The sequence below is a fragment of the Mirounga leonina genome, unplaced genomic scaffold (genome assembly GCF_011800145.1).
Source record: "Mirounga leonina isolate KUSES-001 unplaced genomic scaffold, KU_Mleo_1.0 Mir_165, whole genome shotgun sequence".
Taxonomy (NCBI): Eukaryota; Metazoa; Chordata; class Mammalia; order Carnivora; family Phocidae; genus Mirounga; species Mirounga leonina.
In genome coordinates, this window is record NW_023270415.1 from 79591980 (window position 1) to 79612357 (window position 20378).

The 20378-nt window shown below is 48.4% G+C and overlaps 1 protein-coding gene across 7 annotated transcripts in view; it reads right to left on the bottom strand.

Annotated features, from left to right (window-relative positions):
* Positions 1–20378, bottom strand: part of PTK2 (protein tyrosine kinase 2) — a 260594-nt gene that overhangs the window by 17013 nt on the left and 223203 nt on the right. For all 7 annotated transcript variants that reach the window (XM_035012006.1, XM_035012007.1, XM_035012003.1 and 4 more), the window contains 3 exons: positions 13454–13540; positions 10287–10424; positions 8932–9063 (listed from right to left, as the gene is read on the bottom strand). In XM_035012006.1, coding sequence (XP_034867897.1) covers positions 8932–9063; positions 10287–10424; positions 13454–13540 — 357 coding nt within the window. The remainder of the gene's footprint in view (positions 1–8931; positions 9064–10286; positions 10425–13453; positions 13541–20378) is intronic.

Here is a 20378-nt window from a genome sequence, read left to right on the forward strand (position 1 = left end):
CCATGGGCTGTCAGCTTCCCCATCTCCATGACTTGGTAGAAACAGGACACACAGGCAGGAGGCAATGAAGCGTCTGCATGATTGACTGTGAACAGTGGCCATGCCCCTTGGACAAGGCATTTAACCTCTCCAAACCCATTTCTCAGCTGGGAAAGGGGTAGGTTGCCTCATACAGTGACCGTAAGGATTAAATATGTGCTTAGAACAGTCATGTGCATATCAGACATTTAGCAAACACTTGCTGTAATAAAAATGCAAGGTAGAATAGAGGTTTCACAGATGAGGGACTCCAAGCTCAGAAGGCAGAATTACAGGTACAACCCAGAGATATTGCAGGTTTGCTCCAGACACCGCAGGAAAGCAAATATCACAGTAAAGCAAGTCAAATGAGTGTTTGGTTTTCCAGTAGTGATCAGTTAAGTTTACACTATACGCTAGTCGATTAAGCCTGCAGCAGCCTTATGTCTAAAACACGATGTACATACTTGAATTAAAAGATACGTCATTGCTACAAAACACTAACCACACTGGCTGACTCTTCCTTCCACTGAAAGGTCTCTCTCTACAGCCTACGATGCTGTTTGGCAGCAACTCACCCACAGAACTTCCTCCAAAACTGGTGCCCGTCCTCTCAAACCCTGCTGCCGCCTTGCTAACTAGGGCCATGGAATATTCTAGATCCTCTGTTCTCATTTCCCATCTTCACAGCATCCTCGCCAGGAGCAGCTTCCATCTCAGGAAAGCACGTTCTTCGCTCCTCCCGACGGGCACCTCCGCATCCGTTAGTTCTAGCCTAAGATCGCGGCAGTGCGGTCCCGGTTCTGGCTCCACTTGGGATTCTGGCTCTCCTGCTGTTGGCACCACATCTGCGGAGACGTCCTCTGCTGATGTCCTGAGCCCTCCATCATCCACAAGGGTTGGATCCACTTCTTCCAAACTCCTGTTACTGTTGACATTTTGACCTCTTCCCGGGCCCCGTGAAGAGGGCCAACCAATCACGGGGAAAGAGAACCAACAATCACGAGAACCAACAATCAAGAGAACCAACAATCATGAATGTTCTTCACGGCATCTAGAATGGTGAATCCTTTCCAGAAGGCTTTCAGTTGGCTTTGCCCAGATCCATCAGAGGAATCCCTATCCATGGCTGCTATCGCCTTCTTAAATAATAAGACTTGACGGTCGAAACTACTCCTTGATCCACTGGCTACAGAACGGATATTGTTAGCAGGTGTGAAAACAATACAAATCTTGTCGTCCATCTTCAGCAGAGCTCCTGGGTGACCAGGTGCATTGTCAGTGAGCAGTCATATTTCGAAAGGAATCTTTTTTTCTGAGCAGGTCTCAAGGGTGGGCTTAAAATATTCAGTAAATCACGTTGTAAACAGATGACGGTCGTCCACCAGGCTTTCCTGTCCGGCTGACGGAGCTGAGGCAGAGTAGATTAAGCATGATTCCCAAGGGCCCTAGGACTTCCAGAACGGCCACTGAGCGCTGGCTTCATCTGACAGGCACCAGCTGCGTGAGCCCCTATCAAGGGAGTCAGCCTGTCCTTTGCAGCTTTAAAGCCAGGCACTGACGTCTCCTCTCCAGCCGTGAAAGTCCTAGATGGCGTCTCCTTCCAGTAGAAGGCCGTTTCACTCACACTGAACGTCTGTTGCTTAGTGCAGCCACCTTCGTGAACAATCTGAGCTCGATCTTCTGGAGAACTCGCGGCAGCTCCTACGTCAGCACTTGCATGGTATGGAGACGTCCTGCCTTCAACCTCACGAACCGCTCTTGGCTTACAGCTGGTCTCCTGAAGCTTCCTCACCTCTCCCAGCCTTCACGGAATTGAAGAGAGTGCGGGCCTTGCTCTGGGTGAGGCTTCGGTTCAAGAGAATGCTGTGGCTGGTGTGATCTTCTGTCCAGACCAGTGAAATGTTCCCCATGTCGGCAACAAGGCTGTTTTGCTTTCTTACCATTCGTGTGTTCCCTGGACAAGCATATATGATTTCCTTCCAGAACTTCTCCCTTGTGTTCACAGAGTGGCTGTGGCGTGCCAGAGGCCTGGCTTTCTGCCCGTCTGGGCTTTCGACATGCCTTCTCACTACGCTTGATCATTTCTAGCTTTCGATTTAAAGTGAGACGTGTGACTTTTCCTTTCACCTGAGCACCAAGGGGTCATTGCAGGGTTATTAACTGGCCTAATTTCAATATTGTTGTGTCTTAGAGAATAGGGCTGCCCGAGGAGAGGGAGAGAGAGATGGGGGAACGGCCAGCTGCTGGAGCGGCCAGCACACAGACAACGTTTATTTAAAGTTTACCATCTTCTTTGGGTGCGGCTTATGGCACCACAAAGTAATTACAATTGTAACCTCAAAGATCACAGATCATGGGTCATCACAATAAATCTAATAATGATGAAAAAGTGAAGTACTGTGAGAACAACCAAAATATGACACAGACATGAAGTGAGCAAAATGCTGTTGGAAAAATGGCACCAACAGACTTGCTCAATGCAGGGTTCGCCCCAAACCTCAGTACATAAAGAACACACAACGTCCATGACGTGCAGTAAAATGCGGTAAGCCTGTAGCTGCCTGAGCAACATGAGGTGCATTCAATCAGGCAGTAACTACTTAGTGAGCACTCCTAACTGTAGGAAATAGACATTTTTAAAAGTACGTTAGTTTATTTACTTATTTCTGGGAGCTCTATGCCCAATGTGGGGCTCGAACCCACGACCTAGGAGATCAAGCATGCTCTTCTGAATGAGCCAGCCAGGCGCCCTTACCTGTAGGAAATACTTTACTTTTTTACTTAAACAAAAGCAAATGACATTTACTGTTTGCTTATAGAATTAGGTGCTGTGTTTAATTTACATGAATTATCTACTTATATTTCCATATAAACCACATGAAATGACTTATTTTTCCTTATGCACAGTAATTCCCTCATGTATGGTAATTCCCTCATGTTAAAACTTTCCCCAAGACAGGATTTCAATTTCAAAATGAGAAAGCCTGTCTATAGAAAGTCCACTTGTGTTCTATGAATGGAAATATTTAAGCTTTTTCCTCACATGGCCGACACAGTCTGTCTGAGAGATGAGTGCCAACTTGGGGAACTCAATGGAGCCAGTCAGCCCGTCACAGAGCAGGGGTTCTGTTACTGGTTCTGCTCCTGGGTGAAGCTAAATTCTCCCGCTTCCTTCTTACAAAATATTCTAGATTTGAAGATAGCAATATGAAAAGAGAAAACTTATATTTGAAATCTTACAAAAATAGATCACAAACATAAAAAATGTTTGGGACTACTTGATTATTTCCCCCATCAGGTATGCCTTCTCCCTCCCTCCCTTTCTTTTTTATGCAGGTGTAACATATACAATAAAGTGCACCAATCTCAAGTGTACAAGCTCAGTGCATTTTTAGAAATGTGTGCACCCACCTAACACAGCAGCCCACCCAGCAGGCTCCAGTTGAGACCTGACCCCGCCTCACCGAGGGGACTGATCCTCTGACCCCCACCCCCAAGAGCTCTTGCAAGTGGACTGCATAATGTGCACGGCCCTGTGTCTGACGTCTTTGGTGGACATTATCTCTGTAAGCCCCGTCCCTGCGGATGTGTGCAGGGGTTTGCCCATTTTTATTGTCGTGCAGTAGCCCACTGTATGAGTTGGATCCGTTCTGTAGGAACAGGCAAGTGGGTTATTTCCAGTTCCTGATACCAAAAAGAAACACCGCTGTGAGCACTGTGTTACTTGTGAGCATGCACACCGTGTCCTCGTGGGCAGCAGGTGAGGGCTGAAGGCACCGTTTCAGGTTCTGGGGACACCAGCAACCAACAGTCGCAGTGTGGTCTCTACGCTCGTGTGCCATCCCTCTAGAAAACTTCAAATACAAGGCTTTCCACTCAACGTCCCTTCTCCTCGAATATGGCAGATGCAAAGAACATAGGAGGGCCGTGGCCTGGTTCAGCAGGAAGGGCCAGAGGAGGTCTTGTGGCCTTGTCCCTGCAGCAGCCCCCCGCCCCCACCCCCGGCCCCCCGGCCTGGCACTCAGCATTCATTCAGGCTGACTGGTGGGTCTGTGTGAGAGAAGAAATGTGATTTGTGAGAGGAGAAACAGCTCAAACATTCATTTCCGTTTTCGGAACACAAAGTAGGCTTTATATAGACAGGACTTACAAGGATGTCACATCCTTGTAAGTTTAGGAAAAAACCCAGAAACTGACCCTTCCTCACTGACAGCTTGAGAAGCCTGCAGTGTAGAGCCCTGGCCTGGAAGGCTGCCCCCTGCCCCCAGTCTCCACATCCTGGGAGAGCACGTGGGTCCAGTCAAAGCAGGGGCCTTGTTAGCTGGCTGCTAAAAATAATCCACTAATGGGAGCTCTACCAATAGCAAAAAGGAATTAAGGTTTATTTATACTAACAAGCAAATCTAATAAAAGCGATGCTCCTTTGCAGAATCCCTGCAGGTTGGTTAAATTTCTCACTCAATCTGTTATGTTAGTTTCTGGTCAGGAGTGGCCAGAAGGTACTCTGGGACGGCCTTTGGGCACTCTGTGTAGTATGCAGGATAGGATCCAGGATTCTGGAGTCTCAGCAATGCAGCTCTCAGAGTGCTATAGAGAACAAGCTGGGTGGGAAAGCAAAGCCCTTGGAGAAACTACTGCGTACCCTTCACCTGCCCAGTGTATACGTGCGGCACATTCAATCCTCGACCCAGCCCTGGGAGTATTACCCACACTTTACATAGAGATTATTTTATACATTAACAGATTAATAAATGAAAGCCTAGAGGTTAGACAATTCATACAGGGTCATAGTAACTAGGATTCTTAATTCTCATCTGGCTGGCTGCAGAGTCTGGATTCTTCCTAGTAACGCCTCCCTGAAAAGGAGAGTCCGAGGCAGGAATGATCATTCTGGGTGCCAACATGCAGTGTGCTCACCGTGTCCCCACAACCTCCCGTGCCCCTGGCCCCTGGCCCCCTCCAGCCTGCCGTCGCCTAAGGGGCCCTGAGTTGTCCGGCCCCCTTTATCCACCGCGGTGGTCCTTCTGTGCTCAGACATCCTTGGGCCCTTGTGCTTGGTGTGCTAGCTTCCTGGAATGTCTTCCCCAGATGTCCCTGGGCTGGCCCTTGCTGGTCATTTCAGCTGCTCGGCCTTCCCCAAAGGCTGTGTGTGCTGGGCCTCCCCTCCTGTGCCCAGTCCTCTCTGTCGCAGTCAGGGGCTGACCGAGGACGGCTGGACCTTGAGCACAGGAAGGACGGAGGGTCAGCTCATAGGCCTGGCGGTCCACCTTACGGTAGCCGCGGGCAGATTTTAAGTCCCGAGAGCGACGGCATCAGATTTCAGAAATATCACTGTGGCTGTGGCAGCAAACAGCGATGCTGACATTTATGTCACTCCGGTCTCCTTGCTTTTGTTCCTCTGCCTGCAACTCCCGCTGGAAGCAGGCCCCTGTCTTGACTATGCGCTTGCCCTCAGCCCTACCACCGACAATGCCTGCCTTGTGAACACTCAAATCAGAGACGGGGTAGGGATTATCCAACCCCCTGTGACACGGGTACTGATTTGATCTAAAAGCCCACAATGAAATAAATAAGTCATTCTCACTTATGGACAGCACGACTAAATTCTAATGGGAAACGACATACGCCATGACTAAAAGAATGATCAATTATGCCTTAAGTAGGGACTTGACTCTGGAATGCGGGGCTGGCCCAAACCCAAGCAAAACGTCCCACATTACTCATCATGTCAATGTCCCCACAAGTTTTTCTTAAAAAAATGTCTGTAAAATACAGAGCCAATATTATACCTAATGGAAAAACCATTACAGACAACATCTTTAAAAATAAAAGCAGGCAAGGACCTATGTAATATGAAAGTCGGCAAGAGATGCTTCAGAAGAGAATACAAAGTATGTAACAAACATTGAAAATGAAGAAAAAATCTTTTTAAAAAGTCACATGTGTGTCAGTTATGCCTCAAAATGGGGGAAAAAGCAACAGAAAATCCAAGGCAATCAGAGTTCATGTGATAGATACTGGAAAATACAAGAGAAAGGTCTAAAAACCAATGGCACACACACACACAGAAAACGCACAACCACCAAGCTCAATGGAAACCACACCGTTAGATCAGTGGCAGGAAGCTCTAAGTGGATGGGCAGGAATTTAGCAAGGGAAGCAAGACACACACTTAAAAAAATCATAAAAGCCGCACGGGAGCAGTAAAGGATACCGGGAACAAATCCTGGGAAGGTCCTGAGCTGCGGAGACATGCTCACTGAGGACGCCACAGCGCTCAGGCCGTCCTGCAGGTGAGGTGCGGTGCAGACTGGAGTCCTGGGGGGCATTCTATACAGCTTCACTAATGGCCTTTGAACATAATCTGCAAGCTATGTGGAGTCTTGGAAACGTCCTGTGTATGGGGTGTGGGGTCCACGGACTTACACATTTATCAAACTCACCCAACCGTACGCGCTAGGGCCTGTTCCGTCCACTGCACGTAAACAATCTCAACGACAAGAAAAAGCCCAACAGCGAACCAGCCGGGTCCCGAACCCACTCGGAAGTCGGAGTCGGCGTTGAACTCATTAGCCACGTCCCACTACTACGGTCCGTCTAGCGTGGGTGGGGAGTCTGAGAACAGTCTTCTGACCCACGTCATTAGTCATGCTCATCCTCTCTGCCTGGTGGCATTCCCTGAACTCGTTCGCCTTGCAGAGTCCAACGGATCCTTCAGCCTTGGCTCAACGTATCTGGCCTCTGGCACCGTCCCTGACTCCTGCAGGCACCTGCAGGCTCCTCGTGTGCCCTTGCTGCCCTCGGGGCACCGTCAGTCGTACGCAAGACAGTGGTATTTAGACACAGGAGCTCTAGGTCGAAGAATCTGTGACACTGACTTTTTAAATCCCACGTCAATGCAGGAACATAGGTGGGCTGTCTGGTCAAACGTCTAAGAGGGCCTAGGGAACAGCCGTTCTCGAAGCCCACTCCCGACCCGAATGGACCTGCTCAGCTGCCTTTCATAAACAAGCACCACTGTCCGCAGCTCGCCTTACATCGAGTATGCTTCGATTTAAGTAATTTAGATTTTTGATCGTTTGAAACTTCTGTTCAAAAGTGAATCCCTCATGGTGCCCATCCACGCTTCATACACCTTGCTGTAAGTATCTGTAGAGAAGACGCAGAAGTACCCCCAGCAGGATGATGCCTCACACCAGGCGCGCGCTGAGCAGCACGGTACGGCAGCCAGGACTGACCCTGTGGCAGGACTCCGGGCCGCATCCGGCTCTGGCGCACGCGAGCTGGGCGACCGCGGGAAATCTCCTGTGCCGTAAAATGAGGCTGATACAGGGACAGACGCACACTCCTTTATCCTCGTTTCCAAAATTTAAAAAGCACCGATGATTGGAAATTTAGCTTAATTTTTATTTTCTTTTGCATTTGAAGCAAGCTAATATCATGGCAAAACCTGGCCTGAACTCACGTGAAGTCTGTATTTACACCTGTTCATGTGAACATTCGTGTTTTGATGCATGAATATCGGCGCTCTTATCTCTGGGATGCTACTGGAACATGACCTCATCCGTGGCATGTGCACCACACTACACTGATTTTCTGAAGTAAAAAAATACTGAATTCTGAAGCGCATAAAACCTTCAAGACTTAGAGGTAAAGGATTCTGGACCCGCCTCTTCCTTGTGGGGTGGCTGAGTGGACGGACTGTCTTCACGTATGAGAAATATGTCAGACGGCGACCGGCACGTGGCAGATGTCACCTGGGATCTGAGGCGTTCAGCTGTGAGCAGGGCGTGTGCCGAGGAAGCGTGCACCAGTCCTGACTGGCAGGACCGAGTGTGGAGCGCGTGTGACGTCTGCAGGCCTCCCAGTGTGCCCCACACTCCCGTGTGCACCAAGATGGCAGGCTGGCTGAGGGCAGCCCAGCACGCTCCGCGCGGAGGGCACTGGCCTCTCCAGCAGTGAAAACGTGCATCGCCGAGCTGAGTGTTTAATTCCAACCACAATTTTAAAAAAGTGACAGCCACATATAAAGGATGAAATCAGAGTCGCATGTTGATGAACCGTGCAGGCTGAAACCACTGTTGCCTAATACCATTCATTGCTGGTTCCAGTGTTTCTGCGCCTGGAAGACTGTAAGTGATTTGAAAACCGTCCCCTACCCTCGCGGGTGTCTGGTCTCTCAGCACACAGCTTGACACAGATGTGGCTTTGGGGAATGTTGACTGAATCGAAGCATGAGGGACTGGCTCTGGACTACCCAGGGGGAGGTACCGACCTATGAATTTGTGGAAACACTAGGAGTCCTGGCTCTGTTCAGCCATCCTTTTCAGGCTATTCCAGGAAGACTGAACTAGCCATGTGGGCTAACGGGGGAGTGGGTTCTGAGGCTGAGGGCACAGAAGTGCTTGGCAGTGGGGCCAGGAGTCCAAAAGGCCCTCGTGTCAACAGACACACAGAGACCGCTCTGCCTCACCACTTCCTCTGTCGCAGGCGATCTAAGGGGGCTGTGGACGCGGGCCGTCCAGAGATGTGTGGGAGGAGGCACCTGTCAGACCAGAGGAGGAGGAATGCCGTGAAGGCAGGCCCTGGGTTCTCGACTGTCTGGTTATACGTGCTGCAGGAGCAAAATGCAAAGTCTTACATGCAAGCGGACACTACAGGGGTAGCTGCTTCTGTGAAAACCACAGAGATGCTCACACCTCCGAGCCTGTAATGCCGCTACTAAAATCTTAGAAATCTGGCCAGAAAAAATCCACGAGAAGCAAATAACGCACGACTGCAAGTGTTAGGGACCAGATGTAAAAGGATCTCATTCTGAAAAAGACAAACTTTTCCAGTCATCTATAACAGAGTAGACTCTGGCAGAGCTTCACAAGTGGAAGAAATCCGAATTACTAGAAACATAATTACCAGGAATCTCTCCTCTTTTTCTAGCCAGCGCTGATCTTCTTCCATCTCCTGCTGCTGCCGGATCAGCCGCTCTTCCATCAGGTGGGTTGGCAACACCTGCCCGATCCCACGCAGGTCCAGCGCAGCGGAGTCCTAGCAGGGGAGTAAATAAAACAGCACATCCACTCTCAGGAGCCTATTTAGGATGCTCTTACTATTTTCTGTGTTTTTCCAAAAAAAAAAAAGAAGCAGCAGCAAAATAGCAAGGGTGGTGGAAACAGGGTCTCTTAGACTCTGCTCATGGGAGCAGCTTTCCTGAAGGTTGCAAGTTACCACCTGCCAAGAATCTTTAACAAGTACAGAGTCATTCAGCTCACAGCTCCACTTGTGGGGCTTTATTCTCAAGAAATAACCCAGGGCACCTGGGTGGCTCAGTTGGTTAAACGTCTGACTTTGGATTGGGTTGTGATCTCGGGGTCCTGGGATCCAGCCCTGCATCAGGGTCCCTGCTAGGTAGGGATTCTGCTTGTCTCTCTCCCGCTGCCCCTCCCCCAACTCGTGCGTTCTCTCTCTCCCAAATGAATGGATAAAAATCTGAAAGAAGAAAAGAAAGAAAGAAAGAAAGGAAGAAAGAAAAGAAAGAAAAGAAAGAAAAGAAAGAAAGAAAGAAAGAAAGAAAGGAAAGAAAGAAAGAAAGAAAGAAAGGAAAGAAAGGAAAGAAAGGAAAGAAAGGAAAGAAAGGAAAGAAAGGAAAGAAAGGAAAGAAAGGAAAGAAAGGAAAGAAAGGAAAGAAAGGAAAGAAAGGAAAGAAAGAAAGAAAGAAAGAAAGAAAGAAAGAAAGAAAGAAACCAAGGTATGTGCAGAGAATGCATCGCTGGTTGCAGTGAAGAAGTGAAAACAATCTGGAGGTAGAGTGGAAGGAGGATTAAGCTCAGTCCACGCGTGCTGTGGAGCACACTAAGCAATTGTTAAACATGCTCACCCCAAGGGCAAGGGCACGAGCAGCAGACTATGGGTGTTCTGGGAGTCAGAGAAACATTGACTGTTACCGGAGGGGTTCTTGGTGTACCAGGCAAATCTGGCTAACGTGGCCCACGGAGCAGGAGGCTGTCTCCTGCTCCTTCCTGGGATATGCCTCCCACACACGCTGATTATGCTCAGCCTGACGCACTGCCCTTCAGGCGAGTGGGCTAATGATGGTGGCGTCTCTTTCTTTTAGTAAAAAGGATTCACAGAACCGGGGAGAATTTGAGATGCAATGCCTTGATTTTAGAATTAGGTCATCAAAATCAGTAACTCTTAGGATTCAGAAATAAAGGTACTCTAGGCAAAGCTTTATCAGCTAACAAACAAAAGCCCAGGAACATCCAGGTTACCTCCACGTTGGGCTGCCACATTGATATCTCCTGCGGTCTATGATTCCAGGAATCCGTCTGGTCCAAAAGAGTTGCCTGACCCGGGTAGATGCTGCCAGCCATGGCCGTGATCCCATGTGAACCAGGATAGCCAGAGACCTGTGAATGCGGGGCAGCAGGGTCATGTTCCGGCACAGCATGCTTTCGCACAGTTCTGCTTTCCACATGCAAAGAAGCAACTAAGACGACCGAGAACACTGTGCAAACAGAACAGTGGTGCCCACAGACATCCACGTGTGGATCCCCAGAGCCTGCAGGGTCCCTTAAGATGGGAAGATGACCCTGGATCATCCGAGTGGACCTAATGTAAAAGCAGGTTCCTTATACCAGTGGAAGGGGGGAGCAGAAGGGGAGAAATGACTACTGAAGAGTGGGCAGAGAGATACAGCACCGCTGGTTTTGAAGAGGGCGAAGGGTCATGGCCAAGGGATGCAGGTGGCTCTGGAAGGTGGTAAAGGCAAGGAAATGGATTCTCAACTAAAGCCTCAAGAAAGGTAATCCATGGAGGCCACGTAAATAAGTAATGCAAATATACACCAGGAAATCAGAAATTATTTACTTTACAACTCTGCACCCTTGATGCAAAAGCACCAGGGGCCATGAATGTGGCTCAGTGGGCACCGCTCTAGAGCACCTCCTGTCTAACAAACTGGGGCTGATGATGAGAGACACAGGCATCGTGTTCCGACCGCGGTGACTATGGCAGAGAAAAGACATTCAGGTGCACACAGAGAAAAATTCCAGGGCAGAAGGAAAATGAGGAAAATGAGAGGAGTTTCTTTATACGGCTTCCTCCCTCAATCGAGAGAGAGAGAGAGAGAGGCCAGAATTAGCCGTGTTTCTGTAACCCACTGGGCTAGTACTGGAGGGGCAGGTTGTTCAGTTAATTTTTTAATGAGATAAAGCACAGCTAAATCCAGTATTTCCAAACAGCAACACATTCTTCAACAAAGACTCTGCATTTGTTAGGTCTCTAGGCATTGATTTATACCAAAATTGCATACTGACAATATGTAACTAATAAACTTTCAAATAATATGCACAGATGGTTCTCACAGTTTACTAGAATCAAAGTATTTCAATAAAAAATTCTGCTAAACATAAAATGTCACATCACTACTATTTTTGGTCAGAAGGGATACGTTACTGCCAAACAACTTTTAGGAATTTGCACAACAAAGAGATTTCAAATATTCTGTGGCAGTTTTCTACATAACACCAACCGTGTGACAGGATCAATGAGCATTTTTGGCTAAGAAGGAACATGAAATAACACCAGGCAATGTCCTATAGCCGTTCTCATTTACAAGATAAGGAAACTTGGGGCCCAGGAGAGCTTAATCGTTCCTTTGCTTGATGAAAATATGAATGCTTTAATGTATCCACTGAATCCTTACTCTGTTCTACACAACGTTCCAGGCACTTAAAGTAGAGACAAGCCACTGTCCTCACAGGCTTCCCCTTGGGGGGGGGGTGACAGCCACACATGAACACGCACCAGACCCCAGGTGGTGGAAGTGACATAGGCCAGTGTGCGCTGGGTGTGGGGCGAGGGCCTGCGGAGGCCTGCATTCTGTCTTATTAGCAGATGCTGTTGCGCCTTCTCTAAACAAGTCTGGAGGGCCCAGGGATTCACGCCTCCTCCAGGCAAGTGGGTGTCTCAGAACAGTGTCTCCCAAAACAGGGCTCTCCGTCATGCAGCATCACCTTGGGGCGCTTGTTAACAACGTGATACTCCTGGGTCCCCCTTCAGAATTAGTACAGTGGGATCTGGAGACGGCAAAGCAGGTGAAGAGCCTGGCACGGACCCAATTTCAGTGTCTCGATGTACTACCATCCTTTCTAGTACGGGACGGCCCGCGCTCTTTCCCTGGGACTCTATGCCAACAGTGAAGAGTGTTTGTCCATACTAATCCAAGAGGCCTGATTTAAATCACAGTTGAGAGGCATGTAAAGGAATAAAAATGCTTTCATTTGACCCTCAGCAACCCCGTGAAGGACGCCCGGTAAGCGTGCTTCTCTTTTTGCTCCTGAGAAGTGTGTCGAAGGGGATGGCAGTTAAAGGAACTTTCAGCTTCTCCCTCTCCGGACAAAGACCCAAGGACTACCCATTGCTTGTTTTGTGTGTGACTTATTCTTCAGTGAAGTGCCTTCTGCTCAAGGCTGGTCATCATAACTGCCCTAGTCAGCCAGCTATGAGAATCAGGAACACAAGAGGCGCGGCTACGAAAGGGCCACAGCCGACGCGAATTACCAGAGGTGATTTTCCTTCCTACAAGTGATTTGGCCTAGTCTCCAAATAACGTTACCATGGGTACAAATCTGCGGTACAGCCACACCGTGGAATACTGCTCAGCACTAGAAAGTTGTGAACACTCGAAGACCCCACAAGTACACACAGCTGAGCACGCAAGAGGACATCCCGTGTGATCCATTCCTCTGAGTCCAGAGCACGCAACACCAGTCGCTGGCAGCGGTCGGAGAATGGCTGTGCCCAGGCAGCAGGCGGCTCACTGGGAGGGGAGGGCTCCTTCCAGTCCCCCCCACACGTTCTCTGTCTTGGTGTGGTGTGGGGGACACGGGCGTACACGTCTGTCACAACATCTGTGCGTTTACAAATACTCTCCCCTCAAGACCAAAACGTTACTGACTTTGCTTCTGGCCCTTTTCTTTCAAGGACCGTCTTCCCTAATTTGTGTAAGATATTTGCCTGTAAGTCTGACCCTCTATCCACACCTGTCCAAGATGGCCTCTTGTCTGGTTTTTAAGGTAAATTTGAATGTTATTCTTGCCTTTCAGAAACACCACCCAGTTCATCACTACCTCTGCATACAGTAGGGGCCACCAGATTTGCCCCACACGTCACCCAAACGGAGGAAAGGAATGGAGTAGAGAACGTGGGGCAGGACACCTGCCCAGCTGCTTTAAGGCCAAGGGGTCAGTGACAGCGCCCCGGGCTGTCAACACAGCATCCACTTAGACAATTATTAGGTTGATCACTCTCTAGCTTTCTGCTTGCCAAACCATACTCCTACGTACAGAAATAAAGCATATAAAATCTACAATGTCCCTCCCCACCCCCAAGCGTGAAGAATGAAAGATGTCTTCTGTCTGTAATGCCTCCGTACCTGGTAATGATTGGTTTGTACCATGTGCTGTGGGCTGGGATAAAATCCTTCACTGGACCTTGGACTCGGGTAACCGGGTCTGCTGGGCTGTGAACACATCAACAGAGCATCATAGGAATGAGTGTTTTGAAAATTTTGTTAAATCTATGTTTTACTGAAAATAACAGAAAAAGGCATTTCTCTAAAAGACTTTAGTTGGAAAGAATGATAAAGAGCATCCAGACACTTCAGTGGGGAAAACAGTCTTTCCCACAAACATCCGGGACAGCAGGGTATCCCCATGTGAAAACACGAAGCCGGACCCCTTCCCCACAATACACACACAGATTAACTCAAAATGGATCACGGATCTAAATGTGAGAGGTAAAACTATAAAACTCTTAGAGAACGGGCCAGTCTTTGTAATCCTGGGTAGGCAAAGGTTTTGTAGACAGGACACCAAAAGCTCAATCAAGAAGAGAGAACAAAAAAGATAAATTGCACATCATCCAAATTAAAAGCTTCTGTGTTGCAAATGGCACCACCAAGAAGAGACACCCACGGAGCGGAAGAAGACATTTGCATTTCAGGTATGTATGAGAGACTCATATCCAGAGATATACAAAGAACTCCTGGAGCTCAACAATAAAATGATAAATAATCTGAATAAACGGTGGGCAAAGGACTTGAGCGGACCCGAGGGAGATCTATCAGGGGCCAACAAGATGCGTGACACCTTCCGGCACCAAGGAAATGCGAATCGGGAGGCTTTCGGAGCAGGGAGTTCATTTGGCTCTGTGGCCTCCTGGCCGTGTGACCGGGCAAGTGGGGAGCCGAATGGCGTCTGCGTCTATCAGACAGGAGCTGAGCTACACAGACTGGGAAGTCACTCCCAGTCTAAAATTCTCAATCTGTTTGCGACCTACATGAATTTAAAGTTCATAGCAAAAGAATGGTTTAGTCTGAAATAGAAGTCCACAAAATTTTCTAAATCTGACGGATTTAACAGAGCAGAAACCCACTGTTCTCCAGCCAAATGAAGTCCAGAATAAAAGGAGATGATGATTTAGGTGCCAGCAAGTCCAGGGGAGGAAAGAAACACCTCAAGAGCCCCTGTCTCTTCCCATGGACGCACATGGTCCTGGAGGAACACACGCTTTGCTCGAATTAAGTTCTGAGGAAGTCTGGGTGTCCAGGAGGAGCCTCGCTACCCCCCCGCTCTGCTCACACTGTCTCCGCTGCCCGTCCTTTGAGTCTTCTTTGGAGAGTGCCTGAAATCTCTTGTTTTCTCCCACCCGATGTGACACCCCAGTCCTCTGCTCTCCTCTGTGATGCATTTCCAATGCTCTAGCCCTACCACCGCAGGCCTGCTCCACCTCCGAAGCTGGAAAATGTGCCCTCATCCCTTTAGCCGACACTTCAGTGGCCCAGATGCGGTTCGCCCCAAACTTACCCAAATATGAGGATGGATCCCCAAGACCCCTGGAAACAGGAAAGGGACATCAAAGGGGTGTCATAGGCTTTACCCTGTGTTCTAGGGTGGCAATTTCCAAAGTACGTTCCATGAAGCCCAAGGGACTACCCTTCAGATTTATATTTTTTAAAGGTTTCATTTGAACAAGTGGTTAAGAGAGGTAAAGAAAAACAACAAACAACAAAGTTCGACTATTTCTGTTGTAGGACACTGGAGAGGCAGCACTCGTTGTATAGCTATGTGTTAACATGTAAGCGTGGCGTGGTGCTCTGGGAAAGGCCTCCCGAGTCCAAGCATGGAAGGGGGCAGCACCAAGGATTCGGACAGTAAGCACACCGACAGCTGTACAGCTGTGTCCCCTGGCTTAGATTCTGGAGGTGGCATGTAAGTAACACCCGCACAAAGAAACTTTTACTCAGTATGGCCTATGCGCACAGAGCTAGGTGCTTCCCACACAACGTGACAAGCTGAACAGCATGCCACCCAGCAATATTATCACTCTGCTCTGCAGAGGATGAAACTGAGGCTTGGAGAGCTCAGGCAATGTGAACAGGCTGCACAGTCCATACTGGTGGAACTGCTCGCTCCGAAATCTGCTACGTGGGGATGCTGCTCGATGACCAGCGCACTTGGACTTGACAAATAAAAAGAAACAAAAGGAACTGACCAGAGACTGGCAAAATCTCCATACAACATCCCCGAGGGACTCTGACTTCAGTGGGCAGCAAAAGAGCACGTGCAAGGTTCCATTTCAAAATAAAACAGGAAGATGAAGACCAGCTTTAGGGCAGACAAAACTATCGCACCAAGAGTAGCACAAAATCAGATTCTGCTAACAGTGGCTGTGGAGAGTGCACACGTACTGTCGAAGAGCTGTGCTGTGTTCTCTACAAACAGGGAGCCGGCTTGGCAGGCGGGGGCAGGCTTGGGACCCGAGGGCCAGGGCATGTGGTCAGGGCCGCTCACCTCTCTGTGCCTCCGCATTCTCAACGGGGAAATGGGGACAGGGCTCTCGTGAAGATGGAACAACACGTCAGGTTCTCTGCAGATGGCCTCCGCGCACGTGACCCAAAGTGTCACTTTCTACTAAGTGTTATGATTCAGCAGGGACACTCCCTCCTTCTCAAAGACACAAACTTGGGTTGTACTATTTTTTAATAAAGCAAATGATGGAGCTGAGGGAGTGTTTGCTGAAGTCCTGCCGAGTGAGGAGGAAGAGAAAGGAAAAACGGACCCACCCTAACCGGTGGTTCTGAGTCAGGTGGCGGTGCTCCTGCCAGGGGTTGGGAGTAACTGAGAGGGCGCAGCTGCTGAGCACGGCCACCGGCATCCAGGGTCAGACGACGGGGCCCGCTCTCCTCTCAGACGCCCCACTCGAATTTACGGAGGTAGAACAACAACAAAGCCTGCAACCCGAACCCAAGTAACACTTGGCATAGTTTCTCAGACACTGAACCTCCTGGAATAGCAACTCCTGTGTCTACTGACGGACAATGTTACTTTGTTTTGTTTGCACTTTACCAAGATTTTTCGCCATTCTAGAAAATCACATCACACGACCAGTGAAATCCACGCTCCGCCGTGGCCGTGGGCCGTGCATTTGTAGCTGTGTCCCTACGGCGTGCCCACACACAGGCACAGCACCTGGCCACCTCACCACTCCTGTGGGTGCGATCCCAGCCGAGCGTCTCCCATAGGCGTGTGCCCGCGTTTTAGCTTTCTCGTGCAGTTAGTAGTCGAAGAACTGGCATTCTGAAGTTAGGAAGTCATTTTACTGCCTGTGTATTCTACCTGAGGGCTAGCGCGGGATATCACAAAACACTCCTTACAGAAGTGGAGTGCTGGGTCCTGTTGGGGCTGAGAAACGCTTCTGAGGCAGCCACTCTGAAACGCTTTATTTTTAGGACCCCTTTATATTTTCAAAAATTACTGAGGACTCCAAGGGTTTTAGCTGGAATATTATCTACCAATATTCACATTATTAAAATTAAAACACTTAAAAATAACGAACTAATTATATGTTTAAAAAAAATACCTATTAAAAAAAAATCAGTGAGCAGAGTGGCACCCATCACATGCGTGTATGCACTTCCCGTGACGTCAGGCCTAGCAGGAGGCCACCCGTTCTCCCACGGGCTTCCGCTCTGTCACGCTGTGGCGCATGGAGAAAATCCAGCCTCACACGGCTGTACAGCTGGGAAGGCAGGAGTCTAACAGTTTCTCGGCACAGATGTGGGCATTGTTTCTGATATTATACCCCAACTCAGGAAGTGGTGGTTTCTTGACCTGCAGTGTGGAATCTGAAACAGTGTCATTATCTATGAAATTAAGATCCGTGACTCCATCTTGTACTGTGAATGGATCTTCTACCTACGTGTGATTCTGTGATGTCCTGCAGCGATCATGTGGAGAATGCGAGTCGCTGCGGTACGTGGACCTTCACAACACCGACTCCTTTCAGTAGACATATGGAAAAATCACGTTTGTTAATGTCACTCTGAGCTCATCAGGAAAGTCTCAGAGTTGGGACGCTGTCAAGGTCACGGTGATGGATGTTTTTCAAAATTCTAATTTTTGCTTGAAAACTAAAATTTTATCATCGGCAACAAGCTATCAGTTGTTCTCCTTGATGACACAGTCTCACTTCTTTCTTTTTTGAGAAAATGTCTACCAAATGCCCAACTCCGAACAACCACAGTGTCCGCCCACTCTACTTTCGAGAAAAACTGGTTTTCCATGAGAAAAGTGGTTAGTTCCACAACTCAGCTGCACAGCGTCTTCCCTGTGCTTGCTGTTTCCTCCCACAGAAGGCCTGTGACCGCTTTATCAAGGTCATTCTTCAGCACCCTGGTGTCTCTTTCTTGCGTGAGCACGGTGGCGAACAGAGTGATGACCAGCACGGTATGGCACCATTGCCCGGGCGTGTGCCAAGGTGACCGCGGCTTCGTTCACTGTTATGTCTGCAAGAGGACCTCAAATGCCAGCAGAAAGGATGAGGCCAACGACACGTGGACATTATTATGAAACGGGTTTTGCTCTCACAGCCCTCTCAAATGGTCTTGGGGACCCAGAGGTCCAAGAAATATATTTTCAAAACTGCCAAAAAGGATATTTTTAGCCAGAGGCTCTCCACTGATCCAATGGGGACGTGCAGGACAACTTGCAGCAATGAAATGAACCCAGGCTGCACTCCTCTGAAGATTATTATTGTGTGAAAAAATTGGTATTAAGTACCGATGAAGAAATTGGTAACATGTTTTTAATAATTAGCTTTGCAGTCATAATGCTTTTGCCATTAAGTCTTATAACTAAGATTTTAAAAATTTTTAAAGATTTTATTTATTTATTTGAGAAACAGAGAGAGAGAGAGAGCACGCACAAGCAGGGGCAGCGGCAGAGGGAGAAGCAGGCTCCCTGCTGGGCAGGGAGCTCCGTGTGGGGCTCGAGCCCAAGACCTGGGATCATGAGCTGAGCCGAAGGCAGACTAAACTTTCAATTTTGAATCTTGAATGTGGGAGAGAAAAATATTTCACTTTAAAAAACTAACTAGGCTGCATTACAAATTTTATTAGTACATAACATTCATCTATAAAAGCCAAAATCCTACGTGAACTGAAGAAAATGAAGTGGAGTTTGCTGTCCAAAGACAGCACAGTACTATAAAGACTGACGAGGCTCCAGAGTTCCCACTTCACAGGGTGGAGGAAACTGCAGGACGCAACGCTGGGCTAGCATCCTGGAGACCAGGGACTTACTTGCAGCTGGGCCAAATACAGTGCCCATATGAGCAGAGTCTGATTCTACCATAGAGAAGGGAAAAAACTGCATCCAGACCTGGTTCTGACTGGCAAGGGAGCCAAATAATTAGTGTATTTGTTTATGTTCAACAAGCATCTGTATATTTACACTAGTGCAGATGATTTTCTAGCCATGCAAACTTAATCCACGGGTTGTCAACCTTCTCCTCCAAGTGTCAAAGAGTGAATATTTCAATCTGTGCAGCCACGCTCTGACTGACCCTGCCGCAGCCTGAAACCAGCCAGGGACAAGACACAAACGAAGCATGCAATTCATTCCGATAAAACTCTAATCACAAAAGCAGGCAATGGGCTAGAGTCTGCTGACCCACTGTAAAGGGCAGAACGATCTCCAATTATAGAGAAGAGTCTCAAAACAGGCACTTTGAAAAAGGTCCCAAAACCAGAAAAAAAATGTCTTTGTATTCTAAAACAAAAAGCCTAACCTCATACTACAGCGTCTAAAATTTAGCCAAATGAAAATGATTACACATCCTACAGACTGAGATATAGGAGAACGCCGAGATGGACAAAGTTCTTTAATTCTGTGGGCTTTGGGGGATGCTGCAAGGTGTGGTGCTCACCACCAAGTGCGTACAGCACCTGACACCTCCCTGACTCCCTCAAGGGCCGCAGACGCAGGACCTCCCGCGGCCTTCACCGCACCCCCGGGGGGTAGGGATGTTAACACGCTTGTTGCACAGCGAGGAGAGTGAGGCTGGCAACAGGCAGGGGGACTGCCCAGTCATCAGAGCCCCTCTGAAGAGATCCACTCGGCCCCTAGGCCCGAGGTCTAGCTTCGAGACTCTCCCGCCTCCCAGGCCCGGACCACTGTCCCGTTGCTCCTGAGTTAAGAAACAGGCAAACATGTATATACAAAGGGGAGGGCTGGACATGTTGGGATGAGGGGCTCTCAGTTCTCTGTTTTTCTGTGGGTAACTAAGGGTTTATTGGTTGTTGTTAAACCAGGAGACGCAGAAGCATACTGGTTTTGTCACTAACTCACTCAAAGGAACACCAGTTGACAGATGGTGTGGCCTGCCTCCTCTGGGCCTCAGTTTTTCTACTTGTTCAGGAGGCTGGACTAGGGAACCCTTCACCTCTAAAATTCTGAAGAATTGTGTTAGTCACCTGTAGTCACCTTAAATGTGTGATAATGTTTACCGTTACACAGTTGACAATACCAACCAAGAAAATACAAGCTTTCAGGCATCATAAAAAAATAGGTACAATATTTAAATAGTACTTTGTGCTAATGGGCCTCTGAACATTTTTCAAAAAGAAAATGAAGAATTGTCAGCTTAATATATTTTTAGCTCATTAATTAGTAGGTAAAGCCTATTATCTATTTACATTCCAGAAAATGTTCTAAACTGGATTATTCATGGCAAGTAAGCCACTGTGTAAAAATACCATTCTGTCAAAAGCAAAAGGTGTATAAAGAATTCTTAATCTCATGGGAGTGTTTAAGGGCCAACTATGTCCAAAACCTCAGCCACAGTGTGGCTGAGCAACAGGGGAAGGCTTTGGCCACCTCCCAGAGGTTGAGGACTTGGAGACGGTGGACAGGCAAGGCCTGGGGCTGTTGCCCGCAGATCTTAACACGCGAATGCAATGTGCCTCCAGTCCCCATATCTAGAAGCCAGCCATGGACAGCAGGCAGGGAATGCACAAG